At 41.4% G+C, this 21,869-nt stretch overlaps 1 protein-coding gene across 1 annotated transcript in view; it reads left to right on the top strand.

Moving 5' to 3' along the window:
* The window catches only part of LOC106566357 (nociceptin receptor), a 79,877-nt gene that overhangs the window by 43,117 nt on the left and 14,891 nt on the right, over nucleotides 1-21,869 (top strand). The window contains exon 3 of the mRNA XM_014134287.3: nucleotides 6,891-7,252. Within this exon, the coding sequence (XP_013989762.1) occupies nucleotides 6,891-7,252 (362 nt within the window). The remainder of the gene's footprint in view (nucleotides 1-6,890; nucleotides 7,253-21,869) is intronic.

Raw genomic sequence — 21,869 nt, 5'->3', positions numbered from 1 at the left:
ATCAGTTCAACCTTTCCTTCCTGTGTGTTATTATGAGATATTAAAGATATTATAGTTCTAGAAGATACATCACTATACATCATAAGAGATTATAATTATTAAAGATCAGTCACTAGGCATCATTAGAGATTATAATAATTAAAGATCAGTCACTATGCATTATTAGAGATTATAATTACTACAAATACATCACTAGGCATCATTAGAGATTATAATTATTAAAGATCAGTCACTAGGCATCATTAGAGATTATAATTACTACAGATACATCACTATGCATCATTAGAGATTATAATTATTAAAGATCAGTCACTAGGCATCATTAGAGATTATAATTACTACAGATACATCACTATGCATCATTAGAGATTATAATAATTAAAGATCAGTCACTATGCATCATTAGAGATTATAATTACTACAGATACATCACTATGCATCATTAGAGATTATAATGATTAAAGATCAGTCACTATACATCATTAGAGATGATAATTACTACAGATATATCATTAGAGATTATAATTATAGCAGATGCATAACTATACATCATTAGAGATTATAATTACTACAGATATATCATTAGAGATTATAATTACTACAGATACATCACTATACATCATTAGAGATTATAATTAAAGCAGATACATAACTATATGTCATTAGAGATTATAATTCTTACAGATACATCACAATACGTCATTAGAGATTATAAATATTACAGATTATTCACTATGCATCATTAGACATTATAATTCTTACAGATACATCACTATAAATCAATATAGATCATAATTATTACAGATACATCACTCCACGTAATAAGAGATGACAAATATTACAGATTTTTACCTATGCTTCATAAGAGATTGTAATTATTACAGACACATCACTACACGTCATTAGATAAAATTATTACCGATACATCACTGTACGTCATTAGAAATGCTAATTGTTACAGATATATCACTGCATCATTAGAGATGCTAATTGTTACAGATATATCACTATATGTCATTAGAGATGCTAATTGTTACAGATATATCACTGCATCATTAGAGATGCTAATTGTTACAGATATATCACTATATGTCATTAGGGATGCTAATTGTAGCAGATATATCACTATATGTCATTAGACATGCTAATTGTTACAGATACATCACTATACATTATTAGAGATTATAATTATTACAGATAGAGTTGAAGTCGGAAGTTTACATACACCTTAGCCAAATACATTTAAACTAAATTTTTCACAATTCCTGACATTTAATCTTAGTAAAAATTCCCTGTCTTCGGTCAGTTAGGATCACCACTTTATTTTAAGAATGTGAAATGACAGAATAATAGTAGAGAGAATGATTTATTTCAGCTTTTATTTCTTTCATCACATTCCCAGTGGGTCAGAAGTTTACATACACTCAATTAGTATTTGGTAGCATTGCCTTTAAATTGTTTAACTTGGGTCACATGTTTCGGGTAGCCTTCCACAAGCTTCCCACAATAAATTGGGTGAATTTTGGCCCATTCCTCCTGACAGAGCTGGTGTAACTGAATCAGGTTTGTAGGCCTCCTTTCTCACAAACGATTTTTCAGTTCTGCCCACAAATTTTCTATAGGATTGAGGCCAGGGCTTTGTGATGGCCACTCCAATTACTTGACTTTGTTGTCCTTAAGCCATTTTGACACAACTTTGGAAGAATGCTTGGGGTCATTGTCCATTTGGAAGACCCATTTGCAAACAAGCTTTAACTTCCTGACTGATGTCATGAGATGTTGCTTCAATATATCCACATAATTTTCCTCCCTCACGATGCAATCTATTTTGTGAAGTGCACTAGTCCCTCCTGCAGCAAAGCACCCCCACAACATGATGCTGCCACCTCAGTGCTTCACAGTTGGGATGGTGTTCTTCGGCTTGCAAGCCTCCCCCTTTTTCCTCCAAACATACAATAGTAATTATGGCCAGAAAGTTATATTTTTGTTTCATCAGACCAGAGGACATTTCTCCAAAAAGTACGATCTTTGTCCCCATGTGCAGTTGCAAACCGTAGTCGTACTTTTTTATGATGGTTTTGGAGCAGTGGCTTCTTCCTTGCTGAGCGGCCTTTCAGGTTATGTCGATATAGGACTCGTTTCACTGTGGATATAGATACTTTTGTACCTGTTTCCTCCAGCATGTTCACAAGGTCCTTTGCTGTGGTTCTGGGATTGATTTTCATCTCTAGGAGACAGAACATGTCTCCTTCCTGAGCGGTATAACGTCTGCGTGGGCCCATGGTGTTTATACTTGTGTACTGTTGTTTGTACAGATGCACGTGGTACCTTCAGGCATTTGGAAATTGCTCCCAAGAATGAACCAGACTTGTGGAGGTCTACAATTGTTTTTCTGAGGTCTTGGCTGATTTCTTTTGTTTTTCCCATAATGTCAAGCAGAGGCACTGAGTTTGAAGGTAGGCCTTGAAAGACATCCACAGGTATACCTCCAAATGACTTCAATTATGTCTTTTACCCTATCAGAAGCTTCTAAAGCCATGACATAGTTTAAAGGCACAGTCAACTTAGTGTATGTAAACTTCTGACCCACTGGAAATGTGATTCAGTGTGAAATATGTGAAATAATCTGTATGTTAACAATTGTTGGAAAAATTACTTGTGTTAATTAACAAGAAATGGTTGAGTGGTTCGAAATACGAGTTATAATGACTCCAACCTAAGTGTATGTAAACTTCCGACTTCAACTGTACACCTATTCTGAAAAGCCCCAGAGTCTGCAACACTACTAAGCAAGGGGTACCATCAAGCAAGAGACACCATGAAGACCATGGAGCTCTCCAAACAAGTCAGGGACAAAATTATGGAGAAGTACAGATCAGAATTAGGTTACAAAAAAATATCTTAACTTTGAACATCCCTTGGAGCACCATTAAATCCATTATTAAAAATGGAAAGAATATGGCACCACAACAAACCTGCCAAGAGAGGGACGCCCACCAAAACTCACGGACCTGGCAAGGAGGGCATTAACCAGAGAGGCAACAAAGAGACCAAAGATAACACTGAAGGCGCTGCAAAGCTCCACAGTGGAGATTGGAGTATCTGTCCATATGACCACTTTAAGCCGTACACTCCACAGAGCTGGGCTTTATGGAAGAGTGGCCAGAAAAAAAGCCATTGCTTAAAGAAAAAAATAAGCAAACACATTTGATGTTCGCCAAAAGGCATGTGGGAAACTCCCCAAACATATGGAAGAAGGTACTCTGGTCAGATGAGACTAAAATTGAGCTTTTTGACCATCAAAGAAAATGTCTGGCGCAAACCCAACACCTCTCATCACCCCGAGAATACCATCCCCACAGTGAAGCATGGTGGTGGCAGCATCATGCTGTGGGGATGTTTTTCATCGGCAGGGACTGGGAAACTGGTCAGAATTGAAGGATTGATGGATGGCGCTAAATACAGGGACATTTTTGAGGGAAACCTGTTTCAGTCTTCAAGAGATTTGAGACTGGGATGGAGGTTCACCTTCCAGCAGGACAATGACCCTAATCATGCTGCTAAAGCAACACTCGAGTGGTTTAAGGGGAAACATTTAAATGTCTTGGAATGGCCTAGTCAAAGCCCAGACCTCAATCCAATTGAGAATCTGTGGTATGACTTAAAGATTGCTGTACAGAACCCATACAACTTGAAGGACCTGGAGAATGGGCAAAAATCCCAGTGGCTAGATGTGCCAAGCTTATAGAGACATACCCCAAGAGACTTGCAGCTGTAATTGCTGCAAAAGATGGCTCTACAAAGTATTGACTTTGGGGGGTGAATAGTAATGCACTGTCAAGTTTGCTGTTTTTTTGTCTTATTTCTTGTTTGTTTCACAATATAAAATATTTTGCATCTTCAAAGTGGTAGGCATGTTGTGTAAATGAAATGATACAAACCCCCCAAAAAAATCTATTTTATTTCCAGGTTGTAAGGCAACAAAATAGGAAAAATTCCAGGGGGGTGAATACTTTCGCAAGCCACTTTAAAATATGCATCGTAAGATCTGGCATGCATCAGCAACGTCTGGGCAGAGGAACGCTCCCATCATCTCATCTCCGCTCTGCTCAGCAAGCCAGCCAGCCAACCACCTACTGTCTTTGAGTTAGTAGCTGCCTAAGTGTGCTGCAGAGCTGTCTGACTAAATAATTGTGCTAGTTCTTCAAACTACATGAGGCATACTTTCAAGACTGCTTACTACCATCTACTACAACTAGCAATTGTGTAGAGCTACCTCACAAACTGTCTGTATTTGTCTGCTACAATCCTCTCTCATGCGTCTGTTTGTAGGCTATCCAGTCAGGAAAAACAAGCGCAGTGGATTATGGTCATTGTAGTTAATTACCATGTTTCTGCACTGAAATAGGTTGAATATTTGCTTCATGAAAACTACAACTCCCTTCAGCCAAGTGTCCCACATAGTTCTTGACTTAATTTCTCTCTTGAATGATATGATTTCTCTCAACATAAACAGTGTGTTGAGCTCATTATATGTACTGAACAAAAATATAAACGCAACAGGTGAAGTGTTGATCCCATGTTTCATGAGCTGAAAAAAAAAATCCCAGAAATGTTTCTTATGCACAAAAACATATTTTTCTTAAATTTTGTGCACAAATTTATTAACATCCATGTTAGTGAGTATTTCTCCTTTGCCATGATAATCTATCCATCTGACAGGTGTGGCATATCAAGAAGCTGATTAAACAGCATGATCATAACAAAGGTGCACCTTGTGCTGGGGACAATAAAAGGTCACTCTAAAATGTCTAGTTTTGTCACACAACACAATGCCACAGATGTCTCAAGTTTTGAGGGAGCGTGCAATTGGCATGCTGACTGCAGGAATGACCATTTTATGTTAATTTCTCTACCATAAACCTCATCCAACGTTGTTTTCGAGAATTTGGCAGTACATTCAACCGAACCTCACAACCGCAGATCACATGTAACACGCCAGCCCAAGACCTCCACATCCTGCTTCTTCACCTGGGATCGTCTGAGACCAGCCACCTGTCAGCTGATGAAACTGAGGAGTATTTCTGTCTGTAACAATGCCCCTTTGTTGGAAAAAAAACTCATTCTGGTTGGCTGGGCTTGGCTCCCCAGTGGTTGGGTGGAATTCAAGTGATTTAATCAACGGTTGGTCAATTAGTTGTTTAATAACAAAAAGGTTAATTGCTCAGCACTACCACACACACGCACCAGGCCTGGCACAGAGGGCTGGATGACAGCCAACCACTGCAGTCACTTACTGCTACTCCTCTGTCTCTCCACATCTCTTCCTCCCATCTTCCTCCTCTCTTCCATCTCTCTTACCTCCTCAACCTTTTTGAACTCTGTTAGCAACCTGGTTCTTGCTCATTTGATTTCAAGAGAGAGGGAGAGAGAGAGAGAGAGAGAGAGAGAGAGAGAGAGAGAGAGAGAGAGAGAGAGAAAAAAAGGTAGAGAGAAAGACAGAGAGGGAGGGGGGGGAGGTGGTTGAGCAGAGAATCGAATATAAATCATAGGATTTTTAATAGTATTTTTAAACAGGTGTCATCTATTAATCACTGAAATTGCCTTCCTTAGGTTAAATGCTTTTAAGAGGCGCATCATGGTTTCCCCTTGTCATCCGCAACACTTATTCACAGTAATATCCATAGCCACTGCTGAAACTCTCTCTGTGGTTACTAACACTCCAGAGAAGGTGCCCTTTCCTCCCACTCGTTCCTCAGAGCGAGCTAACGGCCAGAAGCCTAATGCCATCATTAATGGCAGAGAGAGAGGAAATAGAGAAAGGAGAGAGAGAGAGAGAGGAGTGGGAGAGAGAGAGAGAGAGGAGCGGGAGGGAGGGAGGGAGAGCGAGAGAGAGAGAAATAGAGAGAGAGGAGCGGGAGAGATTGTGGAAAGATATAGGCGAGAGAGTGGAGAGACAGAGGAGCGAGATAAAGACAGGAGAGAGAGGAAGGAGCAAGCAAGAGAGAGAGGAGCGGGAGAGAGAGAGAGGAGGAGGAAATGGAGCTTCATTATTAGGCTGTAATTATATGTGTAGAGGAGAGACTCATATACTGTAGTTACTCCCAAATGGAGGGTTGCAGAGGAGACATGTTCTCTGTAGAAGAGACTTCTCTGCACATTTTCAAAATGCGAAGAGGCAGCAGGAGGGAGGGAGGGAGGGAAAGAGAAGAAGAGATAGAGAGAGAGAGAGAACTAGGGTGCTTGAATTTTTCCACATTGAGATAAAAACAAATATTTTAAAGAGTGTAAAAAAAAAAGCCTTTCCCCCATTTGATTTCATCAAATAATCCCAAATTAAGTCAGTTTGTTCTCTGCTGCTGATGTGGTCTGCTGGTCCCTAGTCACAAACCATCTTCATGACAATCTTCATCTCAGTTCCTAAAAGGAGAAAAACCCTCACACACGGTTGACTATCATTTCATATTAAAAAGAGAAACAAGGTTTTCTTCTGACAGCAACAATATGAAGGAATGGGAACATGTTGTGAAACTATAACAAGACTTCCTGTTACAAAAGAAGGTGTGGATCTATTTTCAACTCTTTGTTGCCAACCTGCTTTCTGGTTACCAAGCAGGTCATTCACAAACTCCCTTAAATAGTCAGACAGACGGACAGACAGACAGACAGTGTGTTTGTGTGTGTGTTTGTTTCAACAAATGGATGTTCAATATTTGACACTGACTGTATCCGTTTTTCCAACTTTACTTGGTTTTCCGCTACAGTGGCTTTCAATCTAGGTATAATATGCTTTTCTATCCTATTCTTCACCATGATAAGAACAGCCACCTATTCTACCCAGTTACACTCAACATCTACATATGTATTAATACAATTCTCCTCTCTGTCAGGTACACCAAGATGAAGACAGCCACCAACATCTACATATTTAACCTGGCTCTGGCTGATTTCCTGGTCCTCGCTACCTTACCCTTCCAGGGAACAGACGTTTTCCTGGGCTTCTGGCCGTTCGGTAACGCCCTCTGCAAGGCCGTGGTCTCCATCGACTACTACAACATGTTCACCAGCACTTTTACTCTGACCGTGATGAGCATGGATCGCTACGTGGCTGTGTGCCATCCGGTCAAAGCCCTGGACATGAGGACGCCCCACAAGGCCAAGGTGGTCAACATCTGTGTGTGGGTACTGGCGTCGGCGATAGGGGTACCGGTCATGGTGTTGGGAGATGTGGAGGTGGAGGTCGAACATAACAGTAGGTTATATTGGGTGTCTGTCTGTCTGTCTGTCTGTCTGTCTGTCTGTCTGTCTGTCTGTCTGTCTGTCTGTCTGTCTGTCTGTCTGTCTGTCTGTCTGTCTGTCTGTCTGTCTGTCTGTCTGTCTGTCTGTCTGTCTGTCTGTCTGTCTGTCTGTCTACGTTTAGACAGGCAGCCCTAATTCTGATATTTCTTTCAGTAATTGGTCTTTTGACCTACCAGATCAGCTCTGAAAAATAAGGATGTTAGATAGACATTGTTTGGTTAATTATCAAGTCTGATTTATCTGTTCTATCCTCAGTCTGACCTCTGTATTCATCTATATTCAGATTCTCTCTCTCTCAATTTAATTCAATTTCAATTCAATTTCAATTCAATTTAAGGGGCTTTATTGACATGGGAAACATATGTTTACATTGCCAAAGCAAGTGAAAAAGATAATAAACAAAAATGAAATAAACAATAAAAAATGAACAGTAAACATTCTACTCCCAAATGTTCCACAGGAATAGAGACATTTCAAATGTCATATTATGGCTATATACAGTGTTGTAACAATGTGCAAATAGTTAAAGTACCAACCAAAATATATATATATATATATATATATATATATATATATATATATATATATATATATATATATATCCTCTCTAGGGTATGTGGGACGAAATCGTCCCACCTACTCAACAGCCAGTGGAATCCCGTGGCGTGTTATTCAAATACCTTAGAAATGCTATTACTTAAATTTCTCAAACATATGACTATTTTACACCATTTTAAAGACAAGACTCTCGTTAATCTAACCACACTGTCCGATTTCAAAAAGGCTTTACAGCGAAAGCAAAACATTAGATTATGTCAGCAGAGTACCCAGCCAGAAATAATCAGACACCCATTTTTCAAGCTAGCATATAATGTCACAAAAAACAAAACCACAGCTAAATGCAGCACTAACCTTTGATGATCTTCATCAGATGACAACCCTAGGACATTATGTTATACAATGCATGCATGTTTTGTTCAATCAAGTTCATATTTATATCAAAAAACAGCTTTTTTACATTAGCATGTGACGTTCAGAACTAGCATACCCCCCGCAAACATCCGGTGAATTTACTAAATTACTCACGATAAACGTTCACAAAAAACATAACAATTATTTTAAGAATTATAGATACAGAACTCCTCTATGCACTCGATATGTCCGATTTTAAAATAGCTTTTCGGTGAAAGCACATTTTGCTTTCCCCGAAAGCTAGCCATTTAGACACCGACCAAGTTTAGCCCTGACCAAACTCCGATTTACTATTACAAAAGTTTGATTACCTTTGGTGTTCTTCGTCAGAATGCACTCCCAGGACTGCTACTTCAATAACAAATGTTGGTTTGGTTCAAAATAATCCATAGTTATATCCAAACAGCGGCGTTTTGTTTGTGCGTTCAAGACACTATCCGAAGTGTAAATAAGGGTCACGAGCACGGCGCATTTCGTGACAAAAGATTTCTAAATATTCCATTACCGTACTTCGAAGCATGTCAACCGCTGTTTAAAATCAATTTTTATGCAATTTTTCTCGTAAAAAAGCGATAATATTCCGACCGGGAATCTGCGTTTAGGTAAACAGACGAAAGAAAACAAAGCATGGGGTCGACGCGGGCACGAGCCTGAGTCTCACAGTACTGTAACCAGCCACTATCCAAACGCGCTACTTTTTTTCAGCCAGAGCCTGCAAAGCCACGATTCAGCTTTTTGCCGCCTTCTAAGAGCCCATGGGAGCCGTAGGAAGTGTCACGTAACAGCAGAGATCCTCTGTAATGGATAGAGATAATCAAGAAGGGCAAGAAATTGTCAGACAGGGCACTTCCTGCATGGAATCTTCTCAGGTTTTGGCCTGCCAAATGAGTTCTGTTATACTCACAGACACCATTCAAACAGTTTTAGAAACTTTGGAGTGTTTTCTATGCAAAGCTAATAATTCTATGCATATTCTAGTTTCTGGGCAGGAGTAATAATCAGATTAAATCGGGTACGTTTTTTATCCGGCTGTGAAAATACTGCCCCCTAGCCATAACAGGTTAAACAGTTTAATTAAATATAGCCAATTGAAATTTGTGGTCAGTATATTTTTCCATTTCATTTATGATACCATGAACACCACGGGCCTTTTTGGGTTGGAGGGTATTTTGTCCTGTAGTTCATTCAACGTACTTAAAGAATCCAGTGGGTAGTCTTTTATAAATGATTGTAAGATTTGTATTTGGTCATGTATATCTTCTTAGGGACGGTAGCGTCCCACCTGGCCAACATCTGGTGAAATTGCAGAGCGCAAAATTCAAACTACAGAATTATAAATATTTAACTTTCATAAAATCACAAGTGTAATACATCAAAATAAAGCTTAACTTCTTGTTAATCCAGCTGCTGTGTCAGATTTCAAAAAGGCTTTACGGCGAAAGCACACCATGCGATTATCTGAGGACAGCGCCCCGCATACAAAACCATGAAAAACATATTTCAACCAGGCAGGTGCGACACGAAAGTCAGAAATAGCGATATAATAAATGCCTTACCTTTGATGATCTTCTTCTGTTGGCACTCCAAAAGGTCCCAGTTACATCACAAATGGTCCTTTTGTTCGATAATGTCCTTCTTTATATCCATAAAAACTCAGTTTAGCTGGTGCGCTTCAGTCAATAATCCACCCAGTTTCCCTCCATCAAAATGCATACAAAATGAATCCCAAATGTTACTAATAAACTTTTCCAAACAAGTCAAACAACGTTTATAATCAAACCTTAGGTACCCTAATATGTAAATAAACAATAAAATTTAAGACGGAGAATCGTTATTGTCTTTACCGGAGAAAAATACCAAAGAAAGCGCTCTCATTCACTCGCTTGGAAACACTACAGCCAAAATGGGAGCCACCTAGAAAAACTACAATTTCTGGCTCATTTTTCAAAAAACCAGCATGAAACTATTTCTAAAGACTGTTGACATCTAGTAGAAGCCCTAGGAACTGCAATCTGGGAGGACTTCGCCTTTTAATAAAAGTGACAGCCATTGAAAAGAGTGGTAGGCTGAATTTCTTTTGGGGGGGATGGTTTGTCCTCGGGGTTTCGCCTGCCATATCAGTTCTGTTATACTCACAGACATTATTTTAACAGTTTTAACAGAAACTTTAGAGTGTTTTCTATCCAAATCTACCAATTATATGCATATCCTAGCTTCTGGGCCTGAGTAACAGGCAGTTTACTTTGGGCACGCTTTTCATCCGGACGTGAAAATACTGCCCCCTACCCAAGAGAGGATATGTTTTTGCTGGTTGTTCTTTGTTTTAGGGCCAAAAAGATTGGAGGTGATTTATCCATACGTCTCCATTTTGGATAGATAACTCTTCGTGTTGTTGTTTGCTTAGTGTTTTCCAATATTCCCAGAATTGGTTAGATTCTATAGATTCTTCAGTTACATTGAGCTGATTTCTGACTTGGTGTTCCTTATTTTTTTCCATAGTGTATATCGGTATTGTTTTAGTGATTCACCATAGTGAAGGCGTAGGCTCAGTTTTTCTGGGTCTATATTTTTGATTGGATGGGTTTCTCAATTTCTTTCTTAGGTTTTTGCATTTTTCATCAAACCATTGTTGTTAATTTTCTTAGGTTGTCTGCTTGAAATTATTTGATTTGATAGGGAAGCTGAGAGGTCAAATAAACTGTTTAGGTTTTCTACTGCCAAGTTTACACCTTCACTATTAGAGTGAAACATTTTGTCCAGGAAGTTGTCTAAAAGGGATTTGGTATTTGGTATTTTGTTAGAATCCCCATTAGCTTTTGCAAAAGCAGCAGCTACTCTTCCTGGGGTCCACACTAAACATGAAACATGACATAATACAGAACATTAACAGACAAGAACAGCTCAACGACAGAACTACATCAATTAGAAAATATAAAAAAAGGCACACGAAGCGTGTCAATACCAATACATTAACAGACAAGAACAGCTCAAGGACAGAACTACGTAAAAAAACTATTAAAGGCTAAAGGCTCACGTAACCTACATATAAATGCATACACAAAAACTATCTCGGTCAAATAGGGGAGAGGCGTTGTGCCGTGAGGTGTTGCTTTATCTGGGTTCTTTAAAATCAGGTTTGCTGTTCATTTCAGCAATTTGAGATGGAACGGAGTTCCATGCAATAATGGCTCTCTGTAATACGGTATGCTTTATTCAATTTGTTCTGGATTTGGGGACTGTGAAAAGACCCCTGGTGGCATGTCTGGTGGAGAAAGTGTTTGTGTCAGAGCTGTGTGACAATGCAAACAATGTGGGATTTTCAACACATTAAAATTTCCGATAAAAATTACAAGGGATGCAGTCAGTCTTTCCTCAACTCTTATTCAAGAGAAACTGGCATGCATAGTATTTATATCCATCCTATGATTACAATTAAGGGTAATACGTGCCGCTCTGTTCTGGGCCAGCTGCAGCTTAACTAGGTCTTTCATTTCAGCACTCAACCACACGACTGGACAATAATCAAGATAAGACAAAAGTAGAGCCTGCAGGACTTGCTTTTTGGAATGTGGTGTCAAAAAAGCAGAGAATCTCTTTATTAAGGACAGACCTCTCCCCATCTTTACAACCATTGAAAATATATGTTTTGTCCATGACAGTTTACAATATAAGGTAATTTAGTCTCCTCAACTTGTTCAACAGCACACCTTTCATAACCAGATTCAGCTGAGGTCTAGAACTTAGGGAATGCTTTGTTCCAGAGCTACTGAGTGGAACAGCGGTCTAAAGAACTGTATCTCAATGTTAGGGGCATCACTACAGACACCCTGGTTCAAATCCAGGCTCTATCACAACCAGCTGTGATTTGGAGTCCCATAGGGCGGTGTACAGTTCGGCAGGTTTAGAACATCATTGGAAATAAGAATTTGTTTTTAACTGGCTTGCCTAGTTAAATAAAGGTAAAATACAATGCTCTTAGTTTAATAGATGCTCAGGACCAGTTTATTACTGGCCACCTATTCCATAACAGACTGCAACTCTTTGTTAAGGGTTTCAGTGACTTCATTAGCTGTGGTTGCTGATGCGTATATGGTTGAAACATCAGCATACATGGACACACATGCTTTGTTTAATGCCAGTGGCAGGTCATTGGTAAAAATAGAACAGAGTAGAGGGCCTAGAGAGCTGCCCTGCAGTACACCACACTTTACATGTTTGACATTTTAGAAGCTTCCATTAAAGAAATCCCTTTGAGTTCTACTAGATAGATAGCTCTGAATCCACGATATGGCAGAAGTTGAAAAACCATAACGCATATGTTTTTTCAACAACAGGTTATGCTCAATAATATCAAAGGCTGCACTGAAGTCTAACATTACAGCTCCCACAATCTTCTAATTATCAATTTATTTCAACCAATCACCAGTCATTTCTGTCAGTGCAGTACATGTTGAGTGCTCTTCTCTATAAGCATGCTGAAAGTCTGTTATTAATTTGTTTACAAAGAAATAGCATTGGATTAGGTCAAACATGATTCTTTCCAACAGTTTGCTAAGAGCTGGCAGCAAGCTGATAGGTCTGCTGTTAGAACCAGTAAAGGCCGCTTTACCATTCTAGAGGAATTAAGTTGGGTCTAGAGCAATACTTTCCTCTAGGCTCAGATAAAAGATATGACAGATAGGAATGGCAATAGAGTCACAGCATCATCGGACTGAGCTTGTTGTCATTGCAGGCAATCTCAACGTTGTGCGTTACAGGGAAGACATCCTCCTCCCTCATGTGGTACCCTTCCTGCAGGCTCATCCTGACATGACCCTTCAGCATGACAATGCCACCAGCCATACTGCTCGTTCTGTGCGTGATTTCCTGCAAGACAGAAATGTCAGTGTTCTGCCTTGGCCAGTGAAGAGCACATCTGGGACCTGTTGGATCAGAAGGTGAGGGCCTTCCCCCAGAAATGTAATGGAACTTGCAGGTGCCTTGGTAACATCTCACAGGAAGAACTGGCAAATCTGGTGCAGTCCATGAGGAGGAGATGCACTACAGTACTTAATGCAGCTGGTGGCCACACCAGATACTGACTGTTACTTTTGATTTTGAACAATAATGTGTTCAGCGACAAAAAAAAAGGAATTTAATAAATTCATCATCTGGATGCTCCTTATTAATAATCACATCATTGTGTCATGCACAAAGTAGATGTCCTAACCGACTTCTCAAAACTATAGTTTGTTAACAAGAAGTTTGTGGAGTGGTTGAAAAACAAGTATTAATGACTCCAACCTAAGTGTATGTAAACTTCTGACTTCAACTGTAGATTAATATGGGCTATTTTCATCCATTTCCTGGGTAGCTTGTCAGAGATATACATAATATGGAAAAGAGTAAACAAAGCAAGAGAAAGATATATATACATTCCGCAGTCCATTAATCAATTGGTGTGTGTGTGTGTGTGTGTGCTGCAGTGGTTGAAGCTATAAACCATAGGCTTGGCTCTCTCATCCCTTCCAGGCTTTTGGGAGGGAGGGTGGACAATGAGACTGTCATAGCAGAAGGAAGCAATGGCATCTTTCATGGCTGGGATAAGTTATTTCCTCTTTTGGTGCACAGCTTCAGGATAGTTGAGGAAGATATATGTTCCTCTCAAGTTCTTGGCTCTTTCCAGAACGGCTACCTTGTCCTTGAACCTCAGGAACTTGACAACTATTGGCCTGGGCCTGTCACCTGGGCCAGCGGTGGGATTTCAAGTCCTACGGGCGGACTCCACCTCAATCTTCCTATGGTTCATCTTCAATTTCTCAGAGATCATTTCCCTCACTTTGTCCTCAGACTCCGTCCAGATCTCATGTGGAGATTCTGCAATTCCGTCCACAACCATGTTGTTCCACTTTGATTGTCCATCGAGTCAGACACAAACCCGGGACAATCTGCGGTCCTAGACACAATGGCTAACCGCACCGCTGGCTGCTTCAAGCCCTCAATAAACTCTGCTAGCTTGATGGGAAGCTAGAGTTGAAGTTGGAAGTTTACATACACTTAGGTTGGAGTCATTTAAACTCATTTTTCAAACACTCCACAAATTTCTTCTTAATTAACAAACTATAGTGTTGACAAGTCGGTTAGGACATCTACTTTGTGCATGACACAAGTAATTTTTTTAACAATTGTTTACAGACAGATTATTTCACTTATAATTCACTGTATCACAATTTCAGTAGGTCAGAAGTTGACATACACTAAGTTGACTGTGCCATTTAAACAGCTTGGAAAATTCAAGAAAATTATGTCATGGCTTTAGAAGCTTCTGATAGGCTAATTGACATCATTTGAGTCAATTGGAGGTGTACCTGTGGATGTATTTCAAGGCCTATCTTCAAACTCCGTGCCTCTTTGCTTGACATCATGGGAAAATCAAAATAAATCAGCCAAGACCTCAGAAAAAAACATTGTAGACCTCCAAAAGTCTGGTTCATCCTTTGGAGCAATTTCCAAAAGCTTGAAGGTACCACGTTCATCTGTACAAACAATAGTACACAAGTATAAACACCATGGTACCACACAGCCATCATACTGCTCAGGAAGGAGACGCGTTCTGTCTCCTAGAGATTAACGTACTTTGGTGCAAAAAGTGCAAATCAATTCCAAGACAACAGCAAAGGACCTTGTGAAGATGCTGGAGGAAACAGGTTCAAAAGTATCTATATCCACAGTAAAATTAGTCCTATATCGACATAACCGCTCAGCAAGGAAGAAGCCACTGCTCCAAAACCACCATAACAAAGCCAGACTATGGTTTGCAACTGCACAGGGGGACAAAGATCGTACTTTTTGGAGAAATGTCCTCTGGTCTGATGAAACATCAATAGAACTGTCTGGCCATAATGACCATCGTTATGTTTGAAGGAAAAAGGGGGAGGCTTGCAAGTCGAAGAACACCATCCCAACCATGAAGCATGGGGGTGGCGGCATCATGCTGTGGGGGTGCTTTGCTGCAGGAGGGACTGGTGCACTTCACAAAATAGATGGCATCATGAGGGAGGAAAATTATGTGGATATATTGAAGCAACATCTCAAGACGTCAGTAAGGAAGTTACAGCTTGGTCGCAAATGGGTCTTCCAAATGAACAATGACCCCAAACATACTTTCAAAATGGCCTAAGGACAACAACATCAAGGTGTTGGAGTGGCCATCACAAAGCCCTGACCTCAATCCCATAGAAAATGTGTGGACAGAACTGAAAAAAACGTGTGCGAGCAAGGAGGCCTTACAAACCTGACTCAGTTACACCAGCTCTGTCAGGAGGAATGGGCCAAAATTCACCCAACTTATTGTGGGAAGCTTGTGGAAGGCTTCCCACACAGCAACTGATGCCAAATGCATCACGGGATCAAAATTAAAAAGTTAGCTAGCTGCTTAAAAACTTTCCAATATACTTTCAAAACAAAAACCTTTCAAAACAACAAACCGAGCTCTCCCTCGGTCCTCGTTCAACAGGATGTGACGTGAGCGGACTTTGTTGTTGTCTAATAATTTTTAGGGTAGGTTTCTACACTACTTTCCTTCCATCGATAGCATTTCTTAATATTATTCAGTTCCTTTGGCTTTGATGTCTCATGATTGAGTATTGCTCTGTTCAAGTAGAATGTGGTTTTGCTGTGATCTGATAGGGGTGTCATTGGGCTCTCTCTCTCTCTCTCTCTCTCTCTCTCTCTCTCTCTCTCTCTCTCTCTCTCTCTCTCTGAGTAGATAATCTACTCTACATCATTATACTGCATCCTGTTGCTATTTGTCTGGTCTGGTTACACCTGGGTCAGCCAGGGGGCGTGTAATGTGGTCTGGTTCCACCTGGGTCAGCTAGGGGGTGTGTAATGTGGTCTGGTTCCACCTGGGTCAGCTAGGGGGTGTGTAATGTGGTCTGGTTCCACCTGGGTCAGCTAGGGGGTGTGTAATGTGGTCTGGTTCCACCTGTGTCAGCTAGGGGGTGTGTAATGTGGTCTGGTTCCACCTGGGTCAGCCAGGGGGCGTGTAATGTGGTCGGGTTCAGCCAGGGGGCGTGTAATGTGGTCTGGTTCCACCTGGGTCAGCTGGGTCAGCTAGGGGGCGTGTAATGTGGTCTGGTTCCACCTGGGTTAGCTAGGGGGCGTGTAATGTGGTCTGGTTCCACCTGGGTCAGCTAGGGGGCGTGTAATGTCATCTACTGTGGTATACAGTGTCTGAATGACATGTTTACTGTTAAATAATGTCTTCCAGGTTTGTGTTCAACAACATCCGTAGAATACAACCTTTCCTCACACAGGAAGAGGAACATCCGTAGAATACGACCTTTCGTCACACAGGAAGAGGAACATCCGTAGAATACGACCTTTCCTCACACAGGAAGAGGAAAATCCTTAGAATACGACCTTTCCTCACACAGGAAGAGGAACATCCGTAGAATACGACCTTTCCTCACACAGGAAGAGGAACATCCGTAGAATACGACCTTTCCTCACATAGGAAGAGGAACATCCGTGGAATACGATCTTTCCTCACACAGGAAGTGCAACATCCGTAGAATACGACCTTTCCTCACACAGGAAGAGGAACATCCATAGAATACGACCTTTCCTCACATAGGAAGAGGAACATCCGTAGAATACGACCTTTCCTCACACAGGAAGTGCAACATCCGTAGAATACGACCTTTCCTCACACAGGAAGAGGAACATCCGTAGAATACGACCTTTCCTCACACAGGAAGTGGAACATCCGTAGAATACGACCTTTCCTCACACAGGAAGTGGTGCAAGTCCTGATCCAGTCACTTGTCGTCTCCAGTTTGGGCTACTGTAACTGTCTGTTGGCTGAGCTCCTGCTCTACAACATCCGTAGAGTACATGACATCAATTACATCTTACAGTTAATATAAGTGGATGTTTTCTCCAGAGTGTTTTTTTTATTTTTATTTTTTATTTTTATTTCACCTTTATTTAACCAGGTAGGCAAGTTGAGAACTAGTTCTCAAAACAAGTTCTCTGGTGATGGTGATGGAGTGGTTTTCACCCATAGAGGGATGGATGGAGGGATGGAGTGGTTTTCACCCATGGAGGGATGGATGGAGGGATGGAGTGATGGAGTGGTTTTCACCCATGGAGGGATGGAGGGAGGGATGGAGTGGTTTTCACCCATGGAGGGATGGAGGGTGGGATGGAGTGGTTTTCACCCATGGAGGGATGGAGGGAGGGATGGAGTGGTTTTCACCCATGGAGGGAGGGATGGAGGGATGGAGTGATTGACCCTAAGACGCCCCGAGACAGACCTGTGTGTGTGTGTGTGTGTGTGTGTGTGTGTGTGTGTGTGTGTGTGTGTGTGTGTGTGTGTGTGTGTGTGTGTGTGTGTGTGTGTGTGTGTGTGTGTGTGTGTGTGTGTGTGTGTGTGTGCGTGCGTGTGTGTGTGTGTGTCAAACCAACAGGTCACTGAGTGGGAGGACACAGAGAGATGAGAAATTGATTCCAATAAGGCTTTTCTAAATGACAGAGCTCTGGTGAGATAACGCTCCATTTTGCAGAGATGAGAGGGTCGCCAACAATGAAATGAAAGAGCGCAGATAGAGAGAGAGTGGGAGAAAGAGAGGGAGAGAGGGAGGGATGGGGAGACAGAGGAAATATATGGGGGGAAGAGAGAGATTAAGAGGGGTGAGGGAGAGAGAGTAGAGGGGGAAGAAAAAGAGAGAGAGGAGGGAACAGAGCGAGAAAGAGGGGGAGATAGAGCGAGAGAGAACAGGATATGGATGAACAGAGAGAGGGAGAGCAGGGAGAGATGGAGGGGGTGGGGAGAGAGAGGGAGCAGGGAGAGACAGAGGTTGGGGGAGAGAGAGAGAGAGAGAGAGAGAGAGAGAGAGAGAGAGAGAGAGAGAGAGAGAGAGAGAGTGAGAGATAACTGTAACTCTCAAAGGATAATGTTTCTGTTCCTTGAAGTGTTAGCAGACTGTTCAAAGACAAATATCAATATCCGGCTTTACCAAGCTGTGCTGTTTATCCACGGGATCAGTATTTTTTTCATCCTAGTGTAATACCCCATGGGTCATTCCTGATAGTCTCACTGCACAAAAAAAATTGATTCATAGATTTCACATCCCAATGTAAAGTTGACTGTAGCTACTGTATAGGAAAATGACTTTGAGCAGGCGCTTAATGTTTAAAACACTTGTTCAGTTCAGGAAAATAACAAACACAGACTCCATGTAACGGATTGAAATTAAACTGGATATACTCAGCCACAGCTTAAAAATGTCGGAACCTTTTCGCAACTGGTTTGAACGTTGTCAATCGAACAGAGGGTCAATCGTTTAAGCCGAGGTATTGATAAGGACAGTGATGGAAGTGCTATGAAACTTATCAACTAGCAGTGTGAATTTTGGCACAATATTTTTTAGATTTAGTCTCGTTTTAGTCATTTTCACACAAAAAATAGCGTTAAGTCTTATATTTTTTGTTGTTGTAATTTGAATAATTACAATTGTCCCTTTTTAGTAAACTTTTAGTCAACTAAATTCCCTTTCATTTTAGTCACATCACTTTTGATTCGTCTCGTTAACCTATAGTAAACATAAATCACAGACTTACAAGTGAACAAACATACATAGCCTTCTCCTACCAACAGATTTTTCTGCATAACATCTTATTCTCTTCCCAACCGCAGAAATATGACAAACATACAGTATGCAAGAATTATATTATATTATATAAGAATTGTTTGATCATGTACATTCCTATTTCAGCCTACATACAGTATTTACCCAGTCAGATATAGAGGAGTTATTTACCCAGTCAGATATAGAGGAGTTATTTACCCAGTCAGATATAGAGGAGTTATTTACCCAGTCAGATATAGAGGAGTTATTTACCGAGTCCGATATAGAGGAGTTATTTACCCAGTCAGATATAGAGGAGTTATTTACCCAGTCAGATATAGAGGAGTTATTTACCCAGTCAGATATAGAGGAATTATTTACCCAGTCAGATATAGAGGAGTTATTTACCCAGTCAGATATAGAGGAGTTATTTACCCAGTCAGATATAGAGGAGTTATTTACCCAGTCAGATATAGAGGAGTTATTTACCCAGTCAGATATAGAGGAGTTATTTACCCAGTCAGATATAGAGTTATTTACCCAGTCAGATATAGAGGAGGTATTTACCCAGTCTGATATAGAGAAGTTATTTACCCTGTCAGATATAGTGTAGTGGCAAGAGGAGTTATTTACCAAGTCAGATATAGAGGAGTTATTTGCCCAGTCAGATATAGAGGAGTTATTTACCCAGTCAGATATAGAGGAGTTATTTACCCAGTCAGATATAGAGGAGTTATTTACCAAGTCTGATATAGAGGAGTTATTTACCCAGTCAGATATAGAGGAGTTATTTACCCAGTCAGATATAGAGGAGTTATTTACCCAGTCAGATATAGAGGAGTTATTTACCCAGTCAGATATAGAGGAGTTATTTACCCAGTCAGATATAGAGGAGTTATTTACCCAGTCAGATATAGAGGAGTTATTTACCAAGTCTGATATAGAGGAGTTATTTACCCAGTCAGATATAGAGGAGTTATTTACCCAGTCAGATATAGAGGAGTTATTTACCCAGTCAGATATAGAGGAGTTATTTACCCAGTCAGATATAGAGGAGTTATTTACCCAGTCAGATATAGAGGAGTCTTTTACTCAGTCAGATATAGAGGAGTTATTTACCCAGTTAGATATACAGGAGGTATTTACCCAGTCAGATATAGAGGTGTTATTTACCCAGTCAGATATAGTGTAGTGGCAAGAGGACTTATTTACCCAGTCAGATATAGGGGGTTATTTACCCAGTCAGATATAGAGGAGTTATTTACCCAGTCAGATATAGTGTAGTGGCAAGAGGAGTTATTTACCCAGTCAGATATAGTGTAGTGGCAAGAGGCATTATTTACCCAGTCAGATATAGTGTAGTGTTAACCTTCCCGTTGTCCTTGTATTCCGTATACACCCCGTGTTGTCCGGGTCAATGTGACCCGCCTTGACTAAACCCCCAATGAGCACAGGTGTGGCAGTATGTGTGTGCACAGCCTTTGCAGATATATTTCTTACACCTGCAGCACACAGTATGTGTCTTAGAGTCCTTCTTTGGTGGGCATATCTGACACCTTTTCCTCTTACTCGCCCCAGCAGGAACAGTGGTTGGGACAGTTGACTCCTCAGGTTGCTCACGAGATGTAGCCCTGTGAACAGCTTTGACGAGTGCTGCAGATGCGTCTGTGCGGGGGAGATGCTCCCTTCTTTGGATGAATGGAGTCACGAGTGCCTTTCCCAGCTGCTCCAGGAACACCCTCCTCTTGTTGCGCTTGCGAGGCATCCAGCTCGGGATGATCTCTCTCCATGTAACAAAGGCATTGTAGGAGGACACATCAATGATGTTGTGGAAGATGACCAGGAGCCAGCGGGCAGTCATCCTTCAGCAGCTGTACGTTCCAATGACCTTAATCTAGGTTGTCCACACCTCCTTTGTTGCAGTTGTAGTCTAGGATGATGGCTGGCTTCCTGTCATGTCTATGGCTAATGTCAGCGGCCCCTGTGTGCAATGTGCTCAGAAGTAACACGTTCTTGTTTTTCTTGGGGAGGTAGAACACTAGAGTGGTGGTGGGCGTGAAGGTGAACCTCAACAAGAATACCTCTCTGTCCTTTGCCGCAAGCAGTGCAGGCGGGAGCTCAGGCTTGTTCTTTCGAACCGTGCCAACCATGGTGACGTTCCTCCTGAGTAGCTGCCGTCCGAGTTCATAAGAGGTGAAGAAATTGTCACAGGTGACATTGTGCCCCCTCAGTCCATCTGTCACGTCAAGCACAACCCGCATCCCCTGGTTCTTCTCTGGGCCTCCACTCGTTGGCTTTCCGGTGTAGACCTGCATCTTCCAAGCGTAGCTGGACTTGGTGTCGTAGGCCACCCACGACTTGATGACATATTTTGCTGGCTTGCTGGGCATGTACTGCCGGAAAGGACAATGACCATTGGCAACAAGAGAGTAGCATGGTGGGCAATTATTAGTATCGTTCTGTGTCACACACAGACACAGAAGCAAGCAGTCACAGAGAGAAGAAGCAGTAGTCACAGAAGTCAATGTGTGTACACTCACTTTTATGACATGTATGAAATAGAATCACATTTACCAAGGCCTTGTTCACAGACACAGAAGCAGTCATAGTGTGTACAATCGCTTTTATGACATGTATGTATATTAAATGGAATCACATTTACTTAGGCCTTGTTGGATCGGCCGCTATTACAAAGGCCCCGAACGGCAAGCAATGCAGACGGCGTAGAAGCGCGGCGCCTAGTAAAGGGCTCCTAGGAAGGACAGAGCCCAGGGGGGAAGAGCCCTAGACATAGCTAGCTAGATACACTACCTCTGAATGGAACCAGTTGCTCGTCCACTTTCACGTCAGGCCCTGGGTTGTAGAGGAGCGGCAGCCGCTTGACCCACTCGTCCCAGACCTCTCGAATGGCTGCCAGTTTGTCCGAGGCACGTCTCGCGGGTCTCAACGCACGGTCGTCGAATCGTAGCAGTCTCGAGTAAGTGT

Source organism: Salmo salar, chromosome 13, assembly GCF_965601325.2.
Source record: "Salmo salar chromosome 13, fSalSal1, whole genome shotgun sequence".
NCBI classification, from domain to species: domain Eukaryota; kingdom Metazoa; phylum Chordata; class Actinopteri; order Salmoniformes; family Salmonidae; genus Salmo; species Salmo salar.
This window is presented reverse-complemented; position numbering and strand designations above follow the sequence as displayed.